Source organism: Eretmochelys imbricata, chromosome 27 (genome assembly GCF_965152235.1).
Source record: "Eretmochelys imbricata isolate rEreImb1 chromosome 27, rEreImb1.hap1, whole genome shotgun sequence".
Taxonomy (NCBI): Eukaryota; Metazoa; Chordata; order Testudines; family Cheloniidae; genus Eretmochelys; species Eretmochelys imbricata.
In genome coordinates this window covers 9127767-9152011 of record NC_135598.1, presented here as the reverse complement: position 1 = coordinate 9152011, position 24245 = coordinate 9127767, and the positions used below count along the sequence as shown (strand labels likewise).

General features: G+C 60.2%; 1 protein-coding gene across 1 annotated transcript; it reads right to left on the bottom strand.

Moving 5' to 3' along the window:
- SAMD14 (sterile alpha motif domain containing 14) lies at positions 1-24245 on the bottom strand. The gene is made up of 14 exons (XM_077806004.1): positions 24238-24245; positions 23717-23730; positions 21675-21813; positions 21254-21305; positions 16401-16480; positions 9798-10321; positions 9008-9165; positions 6064-6385; positions 5429-5507; positions 3332-3406; positions 2558-2717; positions 1889-2008; positions 635-790; positions 1-165 (listed from the first exon to the last, which is right to left on the bottom strand). Exons 1-14 carry the CDS (start codon positions 24243-24245, stop codon positions 1-3), a joined length of 2052 nt encoding a protein of 683 aa, XP_077662130.1.

Here is a 24245-nt window from a genome sequence, read left to right as displayed (position 1 = left end):
CTAACTCCTCCGTTGCTGCTCCTGCTCTTTCTTCTTCTGTTTCTGCTTCTCCCTCTGCTTCTCCACCTTCTCCTGGGCTTTCCGCTCCTTCTCCACCGCCACGCTCAGGTCCTTCAGCTTCCGCTTCAGCAGGGCCCGGTCAGTGGAGCTGCCGACGCCCAGGGCCTGGAGGAGGCAACGGGGAGGGTGTGCCTCATGGTCACAACCACGGCCCTTCCCACCCCCACCCGCCTGGACAGCAGCACCCGGCTGGGGGGAGACGGGCTCCAGGGGAGGGTGCCGGGGGCTCCTGAATGGGACGGCTACCGAAGGGGGAAATGGATGAACTCCGTCCCCAGCCCCTGCGTCGAGTAGCCCGGTGGGATGCGCGGCTGGCCCGTCTAGCTCAGTATCCGTTGGACCATCAGGGCCCTCAGTCCAGCATCCCCCCATCCCGCCCCAGTGCATCAGGCCAGGAGCCTCTGGATCAATCCATCCCCCAGGACATCAGAGGGATTGGTCCACCTTGCTGGGGCAAGGCAATGCCTCCCCAAGACCCCCGGCGGGAGGCACCTCTGCAGGGCGCAAGGGCCGACCCCGGAGCCCCACTCGCAGTAGGACCCAGCAGCCGCGGGGCAGGCCCCCCCACCCCTACCTTCAGCTTGGCTCCATCCAGGTGCAGCAGCTGCTGGCCGTCCACCTCGCGGGCCACGAACTCGCCCACGTACTGCTCCAGGTTCAGGCTCTCCAGCCACTGGCCCACTTGCTGGCTGCTCCAGCTGGTGGCGGTGCTGAGGGGCTCCTCCAGGAACTGCAGGGGGCAGAAAGGGGGGGGGGGGAGGGGTGAGCACCCCCACCCCGCTCCGTCGGGGCGCCCCAGCAGGGAGCCTTCAGAAGTTCCTCCCAGCCCTCCTTCCTGGGCCCACTTTCTAATCCCTGAAAATGGAACACCTCTGCCCCGCCCCTTCCCCATGAGGCCCCACCCCCTGCCCCACCCCTTCCCCTGAGGCCCCGCCCCATGCCCCGCCTGTTCCCCCCGCCCCCCCCGCGTTGCTCGCTGTCCACCCCCTCCCCCGTCGCTCACTCCCACATCTCCCAGGACTCACCTGCGGCCTGCAGAGCTGGGCTGGGAGGAACTGACCCGGAGCCTGCCCAGGCTGGGCACAGCCGGGCCTGGCAGGGGTCAGTCCCCGGAGTGAGGGGCTGGAACGGGGAAATCGGGGCACGGTGGGGAGGGGGATCCCCAGAGTGAGGGGCTGGGGAAATTGAGGCACAGCTGGGGGGTTCCTCGGAGCGAGGGGCTGGAGTGGGGAAATTGAGGCACAGTGGGGGGGGGGGTTCCTCGGAGCGAAGGCCTGGAGTGGGGAAATCGGGGCACAGTTGGGTGGGGGGGTTCCCCAGAGCGAAGGGCTGGAGTGGGGAAATCGGGGCACAGCTGGGGTGGGGGGCAGACAGGTTACACACACCCCCCCTTGATGGCACCGGTCCCTCCGCGTTCTCTCCATCAGGCTGGGGGCCAGGGAGAGCAGCAGCTGCTTGCCGACCCCCCCTCCAGGCTCCAGCTGCTCTTCCTGCCCCTCAGTGGCCGGTTACTGCAGGTAACTGGACTTCTAGCGTCTCTGCCAGTTTCCCTTTTCAACACCTGGCAGCCCTGAGAACCCCCCCGCCCCCCCAGCCTGGGGAAGGCTGGTTGTAAGGCACGATGGGGGGGGGGCAGGCTCTGCAACTCCATGGGGCCCACGGACGGAGTCATCCCAGCCCTGGGGCCCAGGAGGGGAGCGGCGAAAGCCCCCCTGGCCTCTCGTTGTTGGACTTGGCCAACCGGCTCCTCCAGGCTGGTTCTGGCAACGGGAGGGCGGGGGCCCCTCCGTGCTGCCCCCCCCCCACTCTGCCGCCCCCGCGGGCTCACCTCGTCGGAGGACTGGGACAGGGTGTGGTAGGGGTAGGAGCATTTCATCTCACTGGCGCCTCTGCTCAGTGTCTTGGGGCTGCTGCTGGGTGGGGTGCAGTCGTCGCTCAGGGTGGATTCCTGCCCGCGGGGAAAGGCCACGGCGTGAGTCGGGTCCCCCCCTCCGCAATGCAAAACACCCGGCACCCTCCTCCCCGAAGGCAACTCCACAACCCCCCGCAACAGCCACGTACAGCCTCTAGGGAGAACACGGGGAGGCAAGATGGATAACGTCATTTTCTCACTTACACTGCGGCCGTGGGACCCCTGCAGCATCTGTAGCTGGGCCCAGAAACTTTGACCGTTGGCTAGCCCAGCGCATGGTGAGAATAATGCAAATCTTTACACCCATGTACAAAATACTCAGCAGGTGAAATTATTCTGGCCACTGGCAAATCCATTAAAAAAACCGGCCAAGCTGGTCAAATACCAGCCAGGTGGTAACCCAACGTGTGAACGAGGGGCCTACCCTGCAAAGGGTCATGGCAGGACTATGGCCTGCCCCCGGCCCTACAGGGGGATCGGCCCCACCCCCGGGGCAGCGCTGCACCTGGCCCTACAAGGGCTCAGCCCCATCCCAGGGCAGCATTGCTCCTGGCCCTATAGGGTGAGGTGGGGATGGGTACTGACCTGGGAGGCAGATTTCTTGGGGCTTAAGCCCTCCCTCTTGGGCGAGCGGGTCGGGGAGACGGTGCTGCCGGATGAGGCCGAGCCCTTCCCACTGTCCGTGAACCAGGAGAAGGGCATGAACGGGGACACGGATGAGCAGCTGGAGCCCTCCACCAGCTCCCTGGGGAATGAGCCGGCAGTCGGGTTAGCACCCTCGCTCCCCTCGGCCCACCATGGGGGCCATGCTCCCCGGAGCATCCGAGCCTCCAGACATGGCCAGACTCCACCCCACTGAACAGAACCGCAGCAGGACCCAGCCCGGGTCTGGATCTACCCAGGGCACCCAGACCATCCCCACAGTCCTCTATCTCCCTGCTTCCTTCATCTCGCCTCTGCCAGTCTCTTCTCTCTCCATCTCGAGCGTAGCTAGTGCTCTCCGTCCATCTCCTTATGGCTCCGTGCACCCCAGCTCCATCACTGACAGTGAACCCATTATCCCATCTGCACCTCACTCTCCCTCTCCCTCTCCGGGTCTCAGCTGCACCCGGACTCTTAACAAGTCACCCGGGTCTTTGGAGACCAGGCTGAGCTCCTTGATCTCCAGGGCAGAGGGGTGGGTGCTCTCCTCGGGAGGGCCGAGTGCCCCCTGGCTATAGAAAAGCCAAGTGGGTGAATGGGACACACTGAGAAAGGTGGGGCGGGCAGGGGTGGGGGTGATCGTGGGGTTCAGGGAGATGTTGCTTGGCTGTGGCTTGTGAGACTCTCAGAATTTGGGGGAGGCTGGCAGCTCCCCACCTGCTGCCCATGGACAACCGGTTGCTCCCCTTCTCTTTCCTGCTTTTGCTGGAAGAGGCTCGTCTCAGGGTCACCCTGCAGCAGAGAGAGAGGAGGCTCGTTAGAGGTGTGATGGGGGGTAGGGGCGCCTATGGGCTGGAGAGAGATGGGCACCAGGCACTAGGAAACAACATGGGGGGCAGATCAGAGGAGGGTGAGGACAGGGCAGCAGGATGAAAAGAAAAATTCAGACATACAGCATAGAATCTATCCATCCAAACCCCATATACACCCCTCTATCTGTCCATCCATCCATCCCATATAAACCTCTCTATCCATCCATCTGTCTGTCCTCCCCACACCTCTATCGATCCATCCAAACCCCATACACACCCCTCTATCCATCTGTCTGTCTGTCCGTCCAACCCCACACTTCTATCCATCCATCCCCATACACACCCCTCTAGCCATCCATCTGTCTGTCCCCCCACACACACCCCTCTAGCCATCCATCCATCCATCCCCATACACACCCATCTATCTATCTATTCCCATACACACCCCTCTATCCATCCTTCCTCATACACATCCTTCTATCCATCTGTGATGGGAAGCCCAGGGTGCTGCCTGGGACTCTGGGACCACTGTGCCCCCTTAACTCTCCAGCCCAGGCTGTCTCTCACAATGCCTTGCTAGTGACAAGCAGCAAACCCCACCAGGTGCTGTGATCACTCAGCACACCAGCATGTGGAGCCCCCCATCCAGCTAGATTGCATGAATGCTCCCAGAGCCACTCATGAATCTCACAGAGAAAGGCACCAGCCAAATCCCCCCAGCTCCCAGCCATGTACCTCAGGAATATGCTGTCTTGCACTGCTCAGGATGAGCAGTGCAAGTTTATTAATTGGTTCCCCACTTCATCAATGGAAAGTGGACATACACCAGCCTTTGAAAACCTGCGCAGATTTATCAAACTCTTCAGGCAAACTCACTGGTAAAGATAAACAGTAAAACAAGTTTATTGACTACAAAAGGTAGATTTTAAGTGATTATAAGTGATAGGCAAAAAGTCAGTTTGTTACCAAAAGAAAATATGAGCCCGCAATCTACGCTCTCAACTCTGTTAGACTGGGCAACATCTAGCTGGAGCAGTTTTTCTCACCCCACTGGATACTGCAGTTCATAGTACACAGGTTTCACCCTTGAAACCTGGGCCAGTTTCCTCTCTTGGAGTCTTAAGTCTTCTGAGCATCCTTGTTGCTTGTAGCAAAGGTGGGGGCAGGAGAAAAGGTCAAGCATGAGGCCCCTGTGTTCTATTTTATACTCTTAGTCCATGTGCTGGGAGAACACAAGTCCAGGCATGCCTGGGGGCACTGCAGAGTCCCCAGGCAAGGTTGAGCAATTCCCTTGGTGTGGCCTTGTGCAAGTGAGTCACTGAATTGTAGCTCCCTTGCTGGACAATGGCTGGTGATGGTTGTTTGACACCCGCCCGGGCATTGGTTACTTTCCTGGCTGTTGTCTCTGGGGAGCTAATATCTGGCCGATTCCCCAATTTACAGCATGTTTTACTGACAACCAACGACACAATCTCATAACTTCATATGCACTAATGGTATACATCTTTAGACAGAACAGTGACTTCCTGCAGATCATAACCTTTCCCCTGATACCTTTCATGGCATGGTTTATATGTAAGATCACAATTATATATAAGTGAGGAATATGGGGGTTACAGGGTGCTCCCCTGAGGTATAGAGTGTCACACCATCCATTTGTCCCCATACTCTTGCCTCCATCTGTCTGTCTGTCCCCATACACATGTTTCATCCATCCATCTATCTATCCCCCCGCACACCTCTATCCATCCATCCATCCATCCCCATACATACCCTTCTATTTATCCATCTATCTGTCTGTCTGTCTGTCCTTCCCCATACATGCCCTTCTATCTAACTATCCATCCACCCCACCTTGACCTCCCCAGGTCCCCGGGTGATGTGGGGGTTCATGGAGCATACTGAGGACAGCAACATGGAGCTTAGGCATCCAGGGAACCAATGGTAACGTGATTCCTACCCAGAGAGCTGGGGCTTCCACTCCAGAGTTCGTGGGACTCACCCCAAATCCAGGAACTTCCTCCGGGTCTTCTTGTCAAGCCCAATGGTGGGGCTGGCGGGCTCTGGCGGACTTGTGTCATCTGGGATAGAGAAACATGCCGGGAGAGATCAAAGGAGCTGGGAGAACGTACCCCGGGCAGGGGGGGATAGGCCCCAGGGATCCCTCGGAGGTTGCAGCGGCCCCCCAGCAGGGTCCTGCCAAGGGAGCTCCCAGGCCGGTTTAAGGGAAAGCCTGGGAGCCCTGGGGTGTTTGCCAGCTCAGCGAGAAAGTGTTTTCCCTTCCCAAGCACAGGCAAAGCCCAGCTCTGTCTTTATCCAGGTTAAAATGGGCTACCCGAGCCCCAGCCCTGCTGGGGCCACTGGATGGGTCTGAACCTCAGTGCTGCCTGGCAAAACCACCGGGAACCAACTGGGACTTGGCACTGCAGCCCTTGACCCAGCCCAGAGGGGCCGCGCTGTTAGCTAGGGCACTGCACAGCCCTGCTGCAGAGAAAGGTGCAGGGGCCCTGGCTGTGGGGAGAGCTGCCAGCGACCGCAGCCCCAGCCTCTCCCAGCAGGAGGCGCCGTAGGGAGCAGGGCCGGGAATGCTATGGAAGGGTTTCCTGCGCGGATGTGGCTCCCCCATCCAGCCATTACCTTCGCTGTGCCGCTCTGCCCGGCGATCCCTCCGGGCGTAGATGGGCGAGCTGTCCGAGCTGTGGCAGGACTTGGGGGGCGAGCTGGTGGGGGTGCATCCCAAGGCCTCTTGGGAGGAAGCGTTGGTCAGGGGCCGGTAGCGGATCAGCGGGGACGAAGGCTGCTCGTCCTCCTCCAGCGTCCGCCTGACCACGGAGGCGTCGAAGGAGAACTCGGTGGCGCGGAGGAAGGGGGAGGAGCCGGAGAGGGGAGAGGAGACCTGCAGGGTGGCGTGCAGCGGGGATCTCATACGGCGCCGCGGGCTGCCAGATTTATCGGCCACCTATGGGTGGGAGGCACGGGTGTCAGCAACAGGAAAGACCCTGGGAACCCCCGCCCCCGGGAGCTGCTGCATTGACCGACACACCACAGTGATGCCCCCCATTTATCCGCAGTGCTGGTGCAGGGACAGGGCGAGCTGCTCCCCCCTGCCACTGGTGAGCTCCAACCCGGACCCGCAGGGACCATCGCTATGGGCTGATCAGGGAGCTGAGCCTCCATGGGCCGCGCCTTCCATAGCGGTTGCCAGGTGTCCGGTTTTCGACCCGAACGTCCGGTGGAGAAAGGGAACCTGGTGAAAAGTCCGGTTGGCTGCAGTAACCGGACTTCGCCACCGGGGGTGGGGGGGGTGGGAAGAGCAGCTGCTGCGGCTGAAGCCACGTGGAGGGGCAGGTCTCTGCTCCGCTGGTGATGCGGGACAGACAGCAGTGGCTGGCTTCCAGACCGGGCTGCAAGTGCGGTGGGGGGATCTTGGCCACTCCCCTTTTGCTCCACCGTGCCCCGATTGCTTGGCCCCTAACTACGGGGACCGACCCCCACTCTGCCCCGATTGGGCAGGCTCCCCGTCAGCTCCTCCCAGCCTGGCTCTGCACCCAGCAGGTGAGTCCCGGGGCGGGGGTGGAGAGGAGGGAGGGGGCGGGCCCCGGGGAAGAGGTGGGGCCGGGGGCGGGACAAAGGTATTCCGTTTTCGGCCATTAGAAAGTTGGCAACCCTACGTAGCACCCAGGTGCACAGGCCTTGCCACCATAGAACAGGCCACTGGGCATCTAGTCTGGTATCCCCGCTCCTGCTCCACTGGACCAGACCATTGCTGGTATCCCCTCCTCCTGCCCCACTGCATCCGACCATTGCTGGTATCCCCTCCTCCTGCCCCACTGCATCAGACCATTGCTGGATTGGCCAGGAGTCTCCCGGAATCAGCCTCTACCTCCCGGTGACCATTAAAACCGGGAGATTTTAATAGGGCAAAGTCCGGTTGGCGGGGCTAAGGCAGGCTGCCTACCAGCCCTGGTTCCACGCCGCTCCAGGAAACAGCTGGCATGTCCAGCTCCTAGGCACAGGGGCAGCCGTGGGTCTCCGTGCGCTGCCTCCTGCCTGAGGGTCAATGCCGCGGCTCCCATTGGCCAGGAACTGTGGCCAATCGAAGCTGCAGGTAGGTGTAGCATGCAGAGCCGCCTGGCCAATCCTGAGCTTAGGAGCCGGACATGCCAGCCACTTCCGGGAGCCGCCCGAGGTAAGTGCCGCCCAGATGGAGTCCGCACCATTCATTCCCTCCTGCACCCCAACCCCCTGCCCCAGCCCAGAGCCCCATCCACCTGCCATGTTGGATCAGACCATTGTTGGTATCCCCCTCCGCCTGCCATGTTGGGTCAGACCATTGCTGGTATCCCCCTCCGCCTGCTACACTGGATCAGACCATTGCTGGTATCCCCCTCCGCCTGCCATGTGGGATCAGAGCATTGGTCCATCTCGCCTGGTATCCCATTTTCTGCTACATTGGATCAGAGCATTGTTGGTATCCCCCTCCGCCCGCTACACTGGATCAGACCATTGCTGGTATCCCCCTCTGCCCGCTACACTGGATCAGACCATTGCTGGTATCCCCCTCTGCCCGCTACACTGGATCAGACCATTGCTGGTATCCCCCTCCACCTGCTACACTGGATCAGACCATTGCTGGTATCCCCCTCTGCCCGCTACACTGGATCAGACCATTGCTGGTATCCCCCTCCGCCTGCTACACTGGATCAGACCATTGCTGGTATCCCCCTCCGCCTGCCATGTGGGATCAGAGCATTGGTCCATCTTGCCTGGTATCCCATTTTCTGCTACATTGGATCAGAGCATTGTTAGTATCCCCCTCCGCCTGCTACACTGGATCAGACCATTGCTGGTATCCCCCTCTGCCCGCTACACTGGATCAGACCATTGCTGGTATCCCCCTCCACCTGCTACACTGGATCAGACCATTGTTGGTATCCCCCTCCCGCCCCTGCCCCACTGGATCAGAGCACTGATCCATCTCATCTCGTAACCCCTCTCACCCCCCGTTGGATCGGGCCACTGGATGATCAAACCCAGTCACCTGCCTGCAGCCGCAGCCCGGCGCAGAAACCAGTTCTGGAGCAGCCCGCCCCCCCTTCAGGACTCTTCCCTCCTGACCCCATCTGCTCGAGCTCAGCTCCTGCCCTGAAGCAGGATGGTTTATAGCCCCTCCCAGTCACTCTGCAGAGTCTTGTTCTCCGGATCCAGGTCCCGTCCGGGGCCCTGCCGAGCTCTGGGCTTGTACAGGTTCACGGGCCGCCCCGCTGAAGCATTAGTCACTGGCCATTGACTACTGCACCAGAATCTGGCCTGCTGGGGGCAGGGGGCAGGAGACCCCACCGGGCAGGCCAGCACCTGGCAGGATGGCGGATTTGATGGACCCATGGTCCGATCCAGCGGGGCAGAAGCCTAGTTCCTGTGGCACAGGCCCTGAGCCCAAGAGAGAGGAGTGGGAGCAGCCATTCTGGGTGCAGGGCTTGGGGATGGTCTCCTTCGACCCGGGGCGACAGTCAGCTCGTGAACGCCCGGTTCGCCTCGCGTGGAACAACGCAGCCGGCCCCCGGCCCGAGCCCGGGCTCACCTTCCTCTCCAGGCTCTCGTCCCCTTCCGCCGAGCTGACGCTGTCTCTCAAGCGGGACCGGGACGGGCGGTGCCGCCTACCCTTGGCCGACAGCTGGGCTCGGGCCTTCTGCAAACTGCTGTCCAGCCTCTGGGTCTCTGGAATCACATCATTAAAATCTGGGAGTGAAAGAGAGAACAGGGGGCGGAGAAGTGGGAGAGAGAGCGAGAGAGAGAGAGCGCAGACAGACGGACAGGGCGGTGGGGGACGCAAGGAGGGACAAGGAGCACAGGGGGTTGGGAGAGAGCGAATGGCACAGAGCAGGGAGGGAGGAAAGGAAGAGAGAAGGACGGCATGGAAGACAAAGGGACGGAGGGGCAGGGTCCCAGCCAGGGACAAAGAGGAGGGAGAGGGTGGAACAGGGGGAGAAAGAGAGTGTTCAGAGAAGAGACGCACACCAACGTCCATTTCAGCCCCCCCCACAAATCCACAGGCTCATCTCACGCTCTCCCCCCAGCTGCAGCTGGGAACCGCTTGGCCCAAGCTGCCTTAGACACGTGGGGCTGGGGTTCCCCCTGCCCCAAGCTCAGGGGTATTGGGGTCTGAGCACTCTGGAGAATCCAGCTGCCTGGGTGGAGGGCTGCCGAGCTCCTCTGAGATGCAGACATTAGCACCCCCAGTGGGGAAGCAGCCCGCCGCATCGCACAGGGCTACCCTGCCAGGGTTTGCAGAGTGGCTGATCCCCGGGGCAGGGAAATCACTGCGCATCCACCTCCCACGCCCAGCTACTGCTGTCCTCGCTGCCCTTTGCCTGGGGACACGGCGGACGGATGCCCCCCATGACTAGCCTTTTGTTGCCACCAAAGCCCTCCCGCCGTCACCTCCATCAAAGCCCACAGCCCCCGTGCCTCCCAGTCCACAGGGCTGCTCTGATTTCCTTGCAAAAGGGTGGCATGGCCTCTTGGCAACTTGGTGCCCCGGGGACCACGTGGGGGCACCAGGCACTGCAGGCTGCGCCCAGGCAGGGAGCAAAGAGCAGAGCTGGGTGAAGACTGCGACGGGCGATCTGACTCGGCTGCGATCAGGCCCCTCTCGTATTTGCTTTCTACAGGGGCGACTGCTGGTGCCCGGCCACGCCAGGCCGGGTTCCTCATGGCCCTGCACGCCCGCCTCTTGCGCGGGTGCCCTCCCAGCGAGCCAGACCAGCTCCCGCGTGCACGGCCCTCGCTCCCCGGGAGGAAGGCGGATCGTGTGAGCGACCTGCAGAGCTGGGCCGATCCGAGCGAGGAATCTGCAAATGGTTCGGGGTAACCGATACACTTGCGGGCTTTGCAGCTGGCGGCACAGAGGGACGGAAGGGGCTCGCCCAAAATCACAAAGGCGGGGGCATGGGCAGAATGGGGGAGTGCAACCCAGGAGTCCTGCCTCCCAATGGCCCCTGTTCTAACCACTAGACCACACTCCCCTGCAGGAGCTGCATATGGAACCCAAGGAGAAGCACCAGCGTTCCAGCATTCAGATCAGCTTCGGATGCACCATGACCGGGCTGTGCCTCTTCGAGGGCACCCAGGCCTGACTCAGGTGAGGTCCCCAAGCCAGTTTGCCTCCTTGTGTTAGAGCCTGTCCAGGAAACGCCTCCCCACGGCAGCACGCGGGGGACAGGATCCTGCTGAAATCAGGGCAAGAGCTAGCGGAGTAGTCACCAGCCTTCATGCCCACACGGCCTCCTCCTGGGGCTCCTCATCCGGCCTTGGTTCCCCCCCCCCAAGTTTTTTCCTCCCTCTCTTACACGGACACCGGACCGAGGTCTCCCACTGGTACTTGTAGAGTCTTACGCACGTGCATTCGCACACTCAGGGATGTGCACATTTACACACACACAAGCTCATGGACACCCAGAGATGCACACCCATGCACGCTCACGTGCACCCTCGTGTAAATGCACTCGGGCACACTCACACGCACACACATAAATGCACTCACGTGTACACGGACACGCACAAACACACGGACACGCACACAAGTAAATGCCCTCACATGCACCCCCCCGACACACATGTCAATGGACGCATGCATGTAAATGTACTCCCTTGCACGCATCCTCAGACACGCACACCTCCATGCACTCACCCACAGACACACACGTTCACTCCTGCACGCTCACGGTTCACACCCAGGCCCCGCAGCCACTCTGCCTACCCCAGGATACTAAGCAAGCACATCTCGAGTTGCTCAGGGAGGGCGAGGGATAGCTCAGTGGTTTGGGCATTGGGTTATGAGTGCCATCCTTGAGGGGGCCATTTAGGGCTCTGGGGCAAAAATTGGGGATTGTGGCCCTGCTTTGAGCAGGGGGTTGGACTAGATGACCTCCCGAGGTCCCTTCCAACCCTGAGATTCTATTTTAGGGAGTTAAATGGGGACCTAGAATGAGTTTAAATCTAACTGAAGCCACGTTTAGCCCTGGCAGCGGGGCTGCCAACCCTGCCCAGCGACCGCCCTGATCCTCAGGGGCAGAAGCACCATCGAACCCAGTCAGTTCAAAGCCGTGGAAATGACGAGCTAATTTGAAGGCATTCCCCCCCACACCCCCCAGCAAGCGAGCTGGGGCTTGGGTTGGGGGGCACTGGTTTGTGGGCAGAAATGATGGATTTAGCAAATCTCCCAGTGGTCAGGGCTGCCTGGAAATCCTTATCTTTACGGAGGGTGCCGAACCCGTCATTGTTAACACAGAGGGCCCCCTCCTGTGCTGCCCGGCAGCCCCTTTGTGCCAGCTAGATGGGCACACGGGGCATGTCGGGGAAGCACCAGGGCACGGGGGGGGGGCGCACGTCTGGGGCAGAACCAGCTCCGAAGCAGGGTTCTGGGGGTAGAGCGGACACCAGGCAGAAGAGGGAGGGATCGTGGTCAAGGTGGTGCTTGCTCCATTCATTCTGCACCCTGCCAAGCCCCCCGCCAGGGGCCAGTTAGTCTCTGGGAAGAGCAAACTGCCTGGCATCTGTCCTGGCTCCCACCGGCCCTGGGGGGCATGTGGTGCCCAATCTGGATCTACTGGGTTTTGTATCAGTAAGAGAAACCAGTGGGTCAGTCATTAGAGAGAGCTGTATAGCCAGGGCGATGTTTTAGGGCTGGGGGAGTTGATGACCTGGCCCAGGCATCCTGATGCCTTCTCAAGAAGCAGGGGCAACAGGCCAAAAGTGCCCACGAGATCCCGCCCTCCTTGGAGGTTGTCTGATCCTTAGAGATTCTCTGAGCTCCCAGACCCAGCGCTGGGCAAGAATCTGCCCCATCTCCAGCAAAGAAAGGCTTCACCGTTCAGAGGCGATTTGGGCCAGTGGTTCAAGTGAAGGGGGCTGGGAGTCAGGACTCCTGGGTTGTATTCCCAGCTCTGCCAGTGGCAGTCCGCGTGATTCTGGGAGAGTTGTTTACATTGCTCTGTGCCTCAGTTTCCCCATCTGTGAAATGGGGCTAATACTGTCTCCCAGAGGGGTTAGCTAATGCTTGTAAAGAGCTGAGTGTGTCCGGGGACAGGCGCCGCACAAGCAGGTGCACACCCACCCACTCGGCCTGTCTCTCTCTTGCCCTGCACCATGCCCAGCGGGCGTGACTGCTATCACTCTGGTTCGGGACGATTTATACGCCCATTGCACTGTGTCAATGGTCACACGGGGACAGAGAATCAGGCCCCAGAGACATGCCTAGAAATCCGCTCCCACAAAGAAGCACCCCCATTAACACCCCCCAATACCTTCTCACACTTCACCCTCCTGACACATGCAGATATTTGCACGCTTCACCGTGACCCCCCTGTGCACCCCCAAGAAGTGTGCAGCCAAGCCCCTTCGCTCACCCCTCCGCTGTTCCACGCCGGGGACTCTCAGCCCCATGGCACCCAGGGGCAGGGACTTGCAAACGCCAGGCCCAGCGGTATACGCCCACCCATGTGCACACACGCACAGAGATGACGCTCTCGAAAGCGCTGTTCCTTATGCTGCTCGATAAATCCATCCCGCCCCAGCTGACGATCCAATTTACAAAGCAGCCGCGGCCTGGGTCCATCCATTATAGCCCATAAACCCGTCGTCCCCAGGGGAAAGGAGCGAAAGCCTGCTGCTAATGGGGGAAGCTCCCTTCCGTCCCTCGCAGCTGAGAGGGGCTCTTCCCAGAGCTCCCTTTCCAAAGGGGCTTACGGGGTTTTAGCCAGGCCCGCCCCCCGCCATCAAAGCCAAAACACACCTGCTACCCTCAGCCTCTGTCCTGGGCCCCACCCCCATAGCCTGGGCAGTGCAGGATCTTATAGGGGCAGGGCCTGGAGAAACTGAGTCTCACAAAGCGGCGGGGGGCGGGGGGGCATTTCGTCTGAAGTGATGGACAGTGAAGATGTGGAGCCAGCGGCCAGGCTGGCACCTCAGTGAGGGACAGGTTGCCCCGTGTCCCCGGCAGCTCCCATTGTGATACTGATGGCCAGATTTTCACTGAGAGCACTTGGGTGCATAGGACAGCACTGGGCAGCACCTGGGGCAGTACTGCACTGCCAGCACCAGGGGGCGCTTGGCCCAGTACCGCTCTGCCAGTGCTGGAGGTCACAGCAGGCGGCACTGCACTGTCAATGCGGGGGGGAGGAGGGTCACTGCCAGTGCTGGAGGTCACAGCAGGCGGCACTGCACTGTCAATGCGGGGGGAGGAGGGTCACTGCCAGTGCTGGAGGTCACAGCAGGCGGCACTGCACTGTCAATGCGGGGGGAGGAGGGTCACTGCCAGTGATGGAGGTCACGGCAAGCGGCACTGCACTGTCAATGCGGGGGGAGGAGGGTCACTGCCAGTGATGGAGGTCACGGCAAGCGGCACTGCACTGTCAATGCGGGGGGAGGAGGGTCACTGCCAGTGATGGAGGTCACGGCAAGCGGCACTGCACTGTCAATGCAGGAGGGAGGGGGGTCACTGCCAGTGCTGGAGGTCACAGCAGGCGGCACTGCACTGTCAATGCAGGGGGGAGGAGGGTCACTGCCAGTGCTGGAGGTCACAGCAGGCGGCACTGCACTGTCAATGCGGGGGGAGGAGGGTCACTGCCAGTGCTGGAGGTCACAGCAGGCGGCACTGCACTGTCAATGCGGGGGGAGGAGGGTCACTGCCAGTGATGGAGGTCACGGCAAGCGGCACTGCACTGTCAATGCGGGGGGAGGAGGGTCACTGCCAGTGCTGGAGATCACAGCAGGCGGCATTGCACTGTCAATGCAGGAGGGAGGGGGGTCACTGCCAGTGCTGGAGGTCACAGCAGGCGGCACTGCACTGTCAATGCGGGGGGAGGAGGGTCACTGCCAGTGCTGGAGGTCACAGCAGGCGGCACTGCACTGTCAATGCAGGGGGAGGAGGGTCACTGCCAGTGCTGGAGGTCACAGCAGGCGGCACTGCACTGTCAATGCGGGGGGAGGGGGGTCACTGCCAGTGCTGGAGGTCACAGCAGGCGGCACTGCACTGTCAATGCGGGGGGAGGAGGGTCACTGCCAGTGATGGAGGTCACAGCAGGCGGCACTGCAGGGGGAGGAGGGTCACTGCCAGTGCTGGAGGTCACAGCAGGCGGCACTGCACTGTCAATGCGGGGGGAGGAGGGTCACTGCCAGTGCTGGAGGTCACAGCAGGCGGCACTGCACTGTCAATGCGGGGGGGAGGAGGGTCACTGCCAGTGCTGGGGGGTACTACAGATGGCACTGCCAGCATTCGGGGGTGTCTGGGTCAGCACTGCACTGGGGGTCACTCTGGAGCCTGCAGGCCCTAGGGGACACTGCAGACAGTGCTGCACGGCTGGTGGCTTTTACCCCCCCCCCATCGCACGTGCAGGTCACCTATCCAGTTGCACCGAGGTATGTTTGCACACCCACACCTGCACACACTGGCACGCTCGTTCACCTGTGTGCCAACAGGAGGTTGCTGTGCAGATGTTCGGGGAGGGATTCCCCCTGTCCCACTGGCATACCCCACTTCCTCTGAGAGCCCCATCAGGCAGCGTCCTCACCTAGGGGCACCTGCCAGAGATTAGTCCCCCCTCCCAATCCTGCACCATGGGAGCTCATCCCATAAGCCCAGAGCCCTTGGATGCTCGGCCTGTCACCCTGAGGTGTCAGTGATTAGCCAGCTTCAGTTCCCCCACCCTGAGGGAAGCTGAGTCACTGGACAATTCCTAAATTGGGGGTGGGGAGGCAAATGGAGCAGAGATGCGGGGGGGAGCCACACCAGACAGAACCAGGATCTCCAGTGGTCAAGTCTCCCTGTGCCTCAGTTTCCCCTATCCCAGTGCACCGGCTGGGTAATACTCTGAAAGGGCTGGGACCCTGGGGGGTTAATTACTACAGGTGTGTTTTGTCCTCAAAGGGTTAACACACACACACACCCCCCCCACTAAAAAACATACTGCTCCACACACACCCCACTGCTACAAACACCCCTACACACGCGCCCACAGTTACACACATACACACGTTCACTCACAAAGAGCTCCCCCATCTCTCATCCCAGCCTCCTCTGCTTTCCCTGCATACAGAGCAGGGAGCTGCCTTCGGGAGGTCATGAATACTTAATCAGGCGTGCGTGTGGGTGTGTACACGCTGGAGCCTTCCAGGAGCTCAGAATCAGCTGCCGCCCAGCCGACTCCGGCGGGGAGCGGGAGGGAAAGAGACGCGCGGCTCACGAGAACGAGGAGTGAGCGGGAGGGGGACGGACAGGAGAAAAGCCGATGCAGATGGGCACAGCCGAGCCTTGCCCAAGCCGTGTGGCGCAGAGACTGCTCTGCACACGGGCTGGGACAGGGATCAGCCAGGCCAACCTCCCTGGCACAGACGAGGCCGAAGAGATGCTGGGAACGCACGGAGGTTTGCCCTACGAGACCGTTCTGGACATAGTTTGCGCCAGTCGAGGACCCGTGTTGCGCCCCGGATACAAGATGGGTGAGAAAATATCTGTTCCTGGACCAACTTCTGGCGGCACGGCCCTTCAGCCACCAGCCGTTGGTCCAACAAGAGAGATCACCTCACCAGCCTTGAGTCTGCCCATGGCAGAGCCCCAGAGAGGGGGCAGATGCCGGGGGGGGGCATACAAGAGAGGCAAATAGGCCTGAGCCGAGGGTTGCCCCAGATGCTGAGGGCTCATTGCAGTCTTGGGACACTGATTTGGGACGTGACTGGCAAAGTTTGATATGGAGAGACGGAGACAGATTTCTTTGTAAGTTGCTTTGCTCTGAGCGCCAGGCATTATGTCTGAGGGCGTGGGAGAGATTAACGCCTTGGCTAGCCTTTTTGCACACCAGACAGAAGGGGCTGGGGGGAGCCCCATTCCCACAGCAGTGCTGGGCCCCAACCTCCCCCTTGTCCCCTTGGCTGGAGAGGATCAGACCAGCACTGGCCCAGCACGGCCAGTATCCTGCCTCCCGCAGCTGCCAACACTGGATGCTTCAGAGGCGGGGACGCTGGCGGCCAGGAGCCTACGGCCTGGCTCCTCGGGGCCCTGGAAGGGGAGAGTTGAAGATCAGTGGCACACGGGTAGCCGCTCGCTGGAGAGAATCACGGGGCCTGCGTGCGTCCGGCAGCCTCTGCCCAGATCCCCCTTCGCAGGGCGCGCAGCCAAGCACTGCCTTTTCCCCGTCACGAGGGACGGCAGCCCAATCGCATCTGGATGCACTTTCCATGCTTCACATTAGCAGCAAACAACATTTCCCTGAACCCATGGAGGCTGCAGGCTGTGCCCAGCCCCCACCGCGCTAATGCTCGTGAGCTTTAAAGGCCAGAGATGGAAAATGCCTAGCAGGCAGGGACGGCTGAGCCGGCAGCTGGCTCAGTGCGACCATCGTGCGCGCCCCTCTCCGCCGGACGGACTTTTCCGCTTGCACACAGAGCTCCCCGGGCCCCGCGTTGCTTCCCAGCCACCTGCACCTGTGATTCCCAGCCGTCCTGGATTTCCCAGGAAATGTGAAAAGGACCGTGAATGCTGTGAAAACCAGAAAATCTCGCGGCAGGGTTGGGGGAAATCAGACATTCTGCCCATTTCAAATCCCCAAGGCCCGGACGGACTATTAGAATCCTCTAGTATCGCGCAGGCCAGAGGACTGCCCCAAAATACCTCCTCGCCCAAGGGAGAGTGGCTTAGTGACCAGCCCCGGGGCGGTGGGAGCGCTCCCCTTCTCTGGCAAGGGAGACTGGCTTTCGACACTTTATTAGAAGGCCCAAAGGAAGTTTTCTAAAGAGCCTAAGGCCTGATTTTCAAGGGCTCAGCATGCGCACGCGGGGGGCAAGCTCCACCCCCATTTAGGCACCGAAAGAAGGTGCCTTGCCTCAAAAACGCGAGGGGGAGTATGACCTAGTGGGTAGGGCGTGAGGCACATGGTTTGATTCCTGGCTCTGCTGCTGATCTGCTGGGTGATCTTGGACAAGCCACTCCAACTCCCTGCCTCTCCCAGCCTTCGGCTGCCTTATCTATTAGACTGGGGGTGGAGAGGGCTCTTAGGAGGTGTTCGTGCCACCCCGAGCCCAGTGGGGCTGGGGCTTGGTTGACACCTTGAAACTCTCCCCACCCCCGTCCAATTTCAACTCCCTGCACCAAAGCCTGGGGGCGCTAGAGAGTCTCAAAGAAATGGACCCAAGAATGATTGTTAACCTGGGCAAAACAATGTGTTTTCTCCTCACCCCGTTCTCAGAAATGGCCAAATAGCTTTTACTGAAACGCCCCCCCTGACACACACACACACCTTCTCCAAATTCAGTTTGAGGCAGGGGAAATTGCCAGCCTTGAACCAGTTGGGCTGCAAAAGTTCTAAGCAACTGGAAACAGTCTTATAATGGACCGTTTCGGACAATCTGGCTTATAGGCAGAGCCGGTAGCGATGCTGCCAGGAACCACCCAGCTCGCCTTGCCTCTACAGAGGCTCGGGTACAGGGCTCGCCGCACCTCATAATATACAATGCTGCAAAGCCATTCCTACAACAGCCACTAACTCCCGTGCTCTGTGTCAGAGGTTCTCAAACTGGGGTCTGTGGACCGAGCACCATTCCGATGGGCCGCGGATAGTTCCCTCTAAAGCGTGCACCTGGAGAGACTCCCCTCCTTCCCAGCCCCAGCTCGGGGGCTGCCGCGGAGGGGGCGAGAGGGCACATCCATCGCATTAGAAAGATAAGCCTATCGATATTAAAATATGAGTTGTGTGCTTTTATTTGTAGAACAAAAAAACCTTTAATGATTATTAAGGGTTTTTTTTATATATCACTTTTATCCAAAGTGCTTTACAATACTTAGCTAATGGTACAAGCAACATTTGGAAAGATCATTAAGTGGTCTGCCGAGACCCTCAGCAACTTTCAAGTGGTCCGCGGGAAAAAAAAAACAACGTTTGAGAACCACTGCTCTATGGGTCCTGTGTTATGGTCCCATTTCCTCATCACGTCAGTTACTGCAGTCCCGGATTTACATCTAGGAACGAAGGCAATCACCCTGCATGCTCCAGGCTCACACTGTCCGGCATTCGCCAGCTGAGTGTCCAGCCCGCCCCTCCCCAGAGCTAGATGCCTCTGGGTAACTAGAAACAGAGCAGCAATTCCTGATGCCCGCGTGCACCTCGCGTGTGGACCTGAGCACACAGGCAGATGCGTGTGGCCTATTGGGACGCGGGTGTTGTGTGTGCCTGTGACACCGTGGATGCCCACCAATATTGGCACCAGTGCATGTGTGTGGCACGGGGTGCAGGGACATTTGCGGACACTCGTGCCTACGTGCGTGCACGGAATCCGTCGGTGGAGGGTTTGAAGAACGGGTTCGAGCCAGCGGTTCTCAAACCTGCGGGTTGGGATCGCCAGTGGGGTGGCCAGGGTTGGCTTAGCCTTGCTGGGGCCCAAGCCAAAGCCGGAGGGATTGAGCCCTGGGTGGCAGGGCTCAGGTTAGAGGCCCCCGGGCTGGGGCCCTTGGGCTTTGGTTTTGACCCCTTCCCCGCCCGGGTCAGTGGGGCTTAGGTGGGCTCAAGCTTTGGTCCCCCCCTTCCTGGGGTCGTGCAGCAATTTTTGTTGTCAGAAGGGGGTCGCAGTACAATGAGGGTTGAGAACCCCTGGGGTAGGCAAACACCTTCAGGAACGGTCTAGTTATGACTTTGTCCTGCCGGGGACTGGGCTAGATGACCATCTTCTTCAAACAGTCACCGCATCCTTCCCCATGCGGTACACAGTCATCACCCCCCGGCTGTAATGAGGATGTAACTCACCACGCTGCCTGTCTCCAGCCTTCCCTGGGCTGTCTTGGCCACGCACTGCTCATCCCAGCTCGTTCATTATAAATAGGGCACGCCAGGCGGGTGCCAACCCGAGCAGGGGAAAATCAGAGCTGTGCCTTGGGGCCACTCACCCCTTCACTTGCCAGCCGCTTCCTCCGCCCTGGTTATTTTTAGGGTGACATTTTTTCCTCCAGCGGCAGATGGGAACCACTCCCAGCATCGGCCGTCTGCAGCTCGCACGTGGGCTTTCAGCTCCAGCCCCCGGGGAGTCGAGGCAGTGGCCTTTGCAGGAGGGCACGGCTCAGGCTCCTGCTAATCACAGGCACCATACGCGCACCCGCGTGTGAGTGTGGACACGCTCATGCACGCACACCGGCCTGGGTGCTTATCGCCGTCAGCCAATGAGAGGGGCAGATGCACACTGGGAGGGGGAGATTCTGACAAAGCCCTGTCTACACTGGGTTTGGCTGGCACTGGGTCAGCTACTGCAGTACAAACCCCTGTGGATGCCCTGCACCCACATAAGACAGGGTCACCCTATCGTCCCCAGCTGGGACCAGCTGCACCAGAGCCAGCCGTGCTTTGCACAACCGCTGTGCTTTGCACAACCGCCTAGGCTAGGAGATCCACGGGTGCAAAACACGTGAGGGGCCTGATCCTTTTTCCTTCTGTGCCCCAAACCCTCCTCATCCTGCCTGAGAGTCTCAGGCCGCCGAAGGAGGCAGGATCAGGCCCTGAGGACGGGGAGCAGGGCAGATCTTTGACCCCCACAGAAGGTGGATGGGAAATCGAGGCAAAGTAGGAGTGGATGCTGGAGTGGGCGCTGCAGCACCTGGCCACCGAGGGACCAGGGGAAGAAAGCAGCAAGGGATGAGAGAGAAAGTGGAGGGGAGACCAGCTGGAGACAAGAGGGAGGTGTGTGTGTGTGTGTTGGGGGTCTCCATAGGAGGCTGAATGAGCAAGGCCCCATGCAGTCGTCCAGGGGGCTCTAGCAGGACGCAGGGTCCCTGCAGGATCCCAGCAGCCGTAGGGGGCACGGGGTGGAGGCCATTGGGGAGAGGCGCCTGCGGGGAGGCAGAGCCCCACGTGTACATCCTAGGGGGTCACGCACACCTAGGGCCCCACTTGCACCCGGCTCCCAAGAAGGGATTGGGCGGGAGGGATGGCTCAGTGGTTTGAGCATTGGCCTGCTGAATCCAGGGTTGTGAGTTCAATCCTTGAGGGGGCCATTTAGGGATCTGGGGCAACTATGGGGGATTGGTCCTGCTTGGAGCAGGGGGTTGGACTAGATGACCTCCTGAGGTCCCTTCCAACCCTGATGTTCTATGATTCTATGATTTTAAGGCACCGTCTGACCTAGGCGTGTGCGGGAGAGGCGGTGTCCATGCAAGCTGCACCCCGATTCCCCGCCGCTGGGAGGCCTGGGAGCCAGAGGGCCAGGCGCTGATTCAGCAGGTCCTGCCCTTCCCCAGCACAGCACCCCCGAAGGGCAGCGGTGGGAGCTCCCACCAGGGATGAATCCAGCCTAGGGCTGGAGGATGGAGTCAAGGGGACAGAAGCCTAGTCCATCTCCCAGGGATCCAGGCCCCGCTGGGCCAGGGAGCCCCATAGATGAGAGGGGTGGGTGAACAGATCTCGGCTTTCAGGGGCAGGATGGGGATTCACTTCCAGACCCTCCCTGGGCCCCTGCGCTTGCTGATCTCCCCCTCCCCCCAGCCAGGTCCTAGCTCCCAAATTCCCCCCTCCCCCACATCCACCCCTATGCCCCGGCTCCCCAACCCATCCACGCCCTAGCTCACCGGCCCCCAACTGCCAGGCCCTAACACCCCCCTCCCACCAGACCTTCCTTCCCCAAGCCCCACATTCCCCCCCAGCCTGGGTCTGCGCCACCCCTGGCCGGCTCTGCAGGCCGGGGAAAGTCTCCCTGGGCTGGCGACGCTGGGGGCGAGCGTGCGGGCGCTAGAGGACGTGGGCTCAGAGAGACCAGGGCGGGCGGGAAGAGGGTGCAGATCGGGCAGCGGACTTACCGAAAACCTCGTCCGTGTCTTGGCGTCTGGAGGACGACATGGCAGGGCGGCTCTGCGGAGAGAAGGGGGGAGGTAGGGTCAGATCCAAGCCAAGCAGCTGGCACGGGTATCTATGGGGAGGCCCTGGGGTCTCCGAGCACCCACCGGCGAGCACCCCCGGTCCATCTGGAGCGCGAGAGAGCTCTGGGGAGGGCCAGAGGGGGCCATATGGGCCTGGCCCGGGTTGTACTTTCCCTGGCTATTGGTGTCTCAGCTGCCTACACAGCGGGCCCTGTGTTACAGAGGGGAACGGGGCAGCCGGTCAGGCGGAGCCATCCCGCTGCTTGGCTTCCCCCGGAGCTGCCGCGGCATCTCTGCAGACTCCACCCGGACCCGGTCGGCTCACGGGCACCCCGGGCGAAAGCCCAGCCCGAGCCCTTACACGGGGTCGAGCCGGACGTGTCCGGAGCATGGAGCCGCAGCAGTGGGAACCGTCGCACAGATAACGGGCGCCTGTAGGAGCCCCACGGAAGTACCCTGGAGATAGCCGGGCTCTGGAGCTGGACCAAGCCCGCTGGCTCCTGGGGGCAGAGCATGGGGGAGGGCGGTAGAGGGACCTAGCAGTATAGCATGATCCCCCTTATCACACACTACTCTCCTCCCTTTCCCCCAGCCCTGCTGTCCCCTTCTCCCTTACCCCACCACCCCATCGCTGGACAAAAGGAATCAGGATGGATGATGCAATAGAAGACATGGACATTGATTGATCGCCTACTATTGTCCGTCTATTTAAAGAGACAGGAGGCCCGATTCGCCTCTCCCTTCCCCGCCATACAACTCCCGCAGGTTAGACAGAGGAGACACCGGCCCACGGCTGGTGTTTTCCTGACTGGCGGGGTGAAGGACGTACTTAAGGGACATGATGGAAATGTCAGTCACTCGCGGTTTTAGAACTGGATCAATCTGATAAGAGGAAATACTTTTTCCATACAACCCGCAATTAGCCTGTGGACGTCAGCGCCACAATGTTTCATTGAGGCCAAGAGCTGAGCAGGACTCAAAAGGGGACTGGGTGTTTCTGTGGAGAACAAGAGTATCCCGGCTTATAATAGAGAGAATGTAAAAAGCTAAGATTTGAGGGAGGGGTATAAACCCTCAGGCTTCAGGGCATGCCAACCATTAGGGGTCAGGAGGTAACTTGTCACAGGGGCAGATTATCCCATAACTGCCCACGGCAGGGTTTCTTTCAGCTTCCTTTGGGGCAGCTGGGGACAGCCACTTTTGGAGCAATGATACCAGACAGGATGATCTGATCTAGCATTCCAGTTCCCCTCTCCATGTGACAATGGTAATATTCTCCCCAAATCCTTTGATCTTATCCAGCCCTTTCCCTCCAAAGAGCTTTGAAAACAATGAACCCAGACCCACAGCACCCAGGGGCGGGAAGGTGGGTGTGACCCCCAGTTTTGCAGACAGGGAAGCCGCTGGACTGACATGACTGGCTCAGTTGCATAGCTAGGCAGAGAACCCAGGCGTCCTGACTCCCAGGCCTCTTTGCAGAGAACCATCCTGCCTGGGCAGAGAAAGATGCACTAAATATAAACCCCAGCACTAATACTGCTGGGCCGATCCTGCCAGCTTTACTCTGCCAACACTCCCTGTGACTGCAGAATTGGGCCCCCAGGGTCAACTATTTGGTTTGACTTTCCACTGGGGCAGAGCGAGGCATGTGCTCCAATGGGGAGGCGTTTGGGGACCGCCTCCCCCGCCACCCTCCCCTCAGTGCCGGGCAGGGGGCAGCACGTGGCTCTCACACGGGAAAGGCTGGCAGCGTCTCTGCCTGGCATAGTCTCTGGCTGCGCGATCTCATGTTTGGCCACTTGCCATGGGTTTGTTTGCTTTCCCTCCTCCGTGTTTGGCCCACGCTCTCCAAACAGCAGCGGTTCCCTCTCCCGCCATAAAAGCTGCCACTTGCCAAGCATGAGGGGCGCAGGGCAGGGACTGGAGATGGGATGGGGAGGGAGAGCTCAGTGGTTTGAGCATGGCCTCCTCCACCCAGGGTTGTGAGTTCAATCCTTGAGGGGGCCATTTAGGGATCTGGGGCAAAAATTGGGGATTGGCCCTGCCCTGAGCAGGGGGTTGGACTAGATGACCTCCTGAGGTCCCTTCCAACCCTGATATTCTATGATGGCCTTTTCTTCCCCCCACATGCAGGCAAACTGGCAGGGGGCACATGGGATACCAAATTGGGGAGCCTATAAGGCACTAGGACCAGCATGCAGGGGGGAGCAAGGAGTGTCCCAGAAAGGGGTGTAGGAGAAGGTGTATTCCCCCACCTCACTGGGGGCTCCCCAGGTATCCCCACTGCTCCCCTTGGCGGCACACTCCCCCTACCCCAGGCAGAACTCCTGTCAAACCAGATTGGGGAGCTTTGCCTTTACTCCCAGCAGCCTTGAGTTTAGAATTGGAAAGAAAATGACGCACCTGGCTTGATGGCCCTGAACCGGGAAAGCGAAGGGACAGCGTCAGAGAGGAAAAGGCGATTTAATAAGTAAGTGTGTTTTTCTTCCCCATCTCTAGGAATAGGACATTATTGTACTGCCCCCAGCCGATCGCAGTCAGGAACACACCTAGGGTGACCAGATGACCTGATTTTATAGGGACAGTCCCGACTTTTGGGTCTTTTTCTTATATAGGCTTGTATTCCTCCCCCCATCCCAGTTTTTCACATTTGCTGTCTAGTCACCCTAAATACACCAGCCCTGGGCCAGATTCTCTCGCTCGCATGAGGGTGAATGAGGAGTAGGGCAGCACCTCGCACTGTGCGGTCCGCAAGGAATTTACAAAGCCCTTGGGTGCCTCTGCAAGGGGATCAGCAGCAACATCCCCGTTTTTCAGTGTGGGAAACTGAGGCACCGGCCAGCTCTCTTTAGACTGTAAGATCTTTAGGGCAGGGAGTGTTTACTATGCTCATGCACCTTGCTTAGCTTGACAACGTGTGTCACGTGCCCAT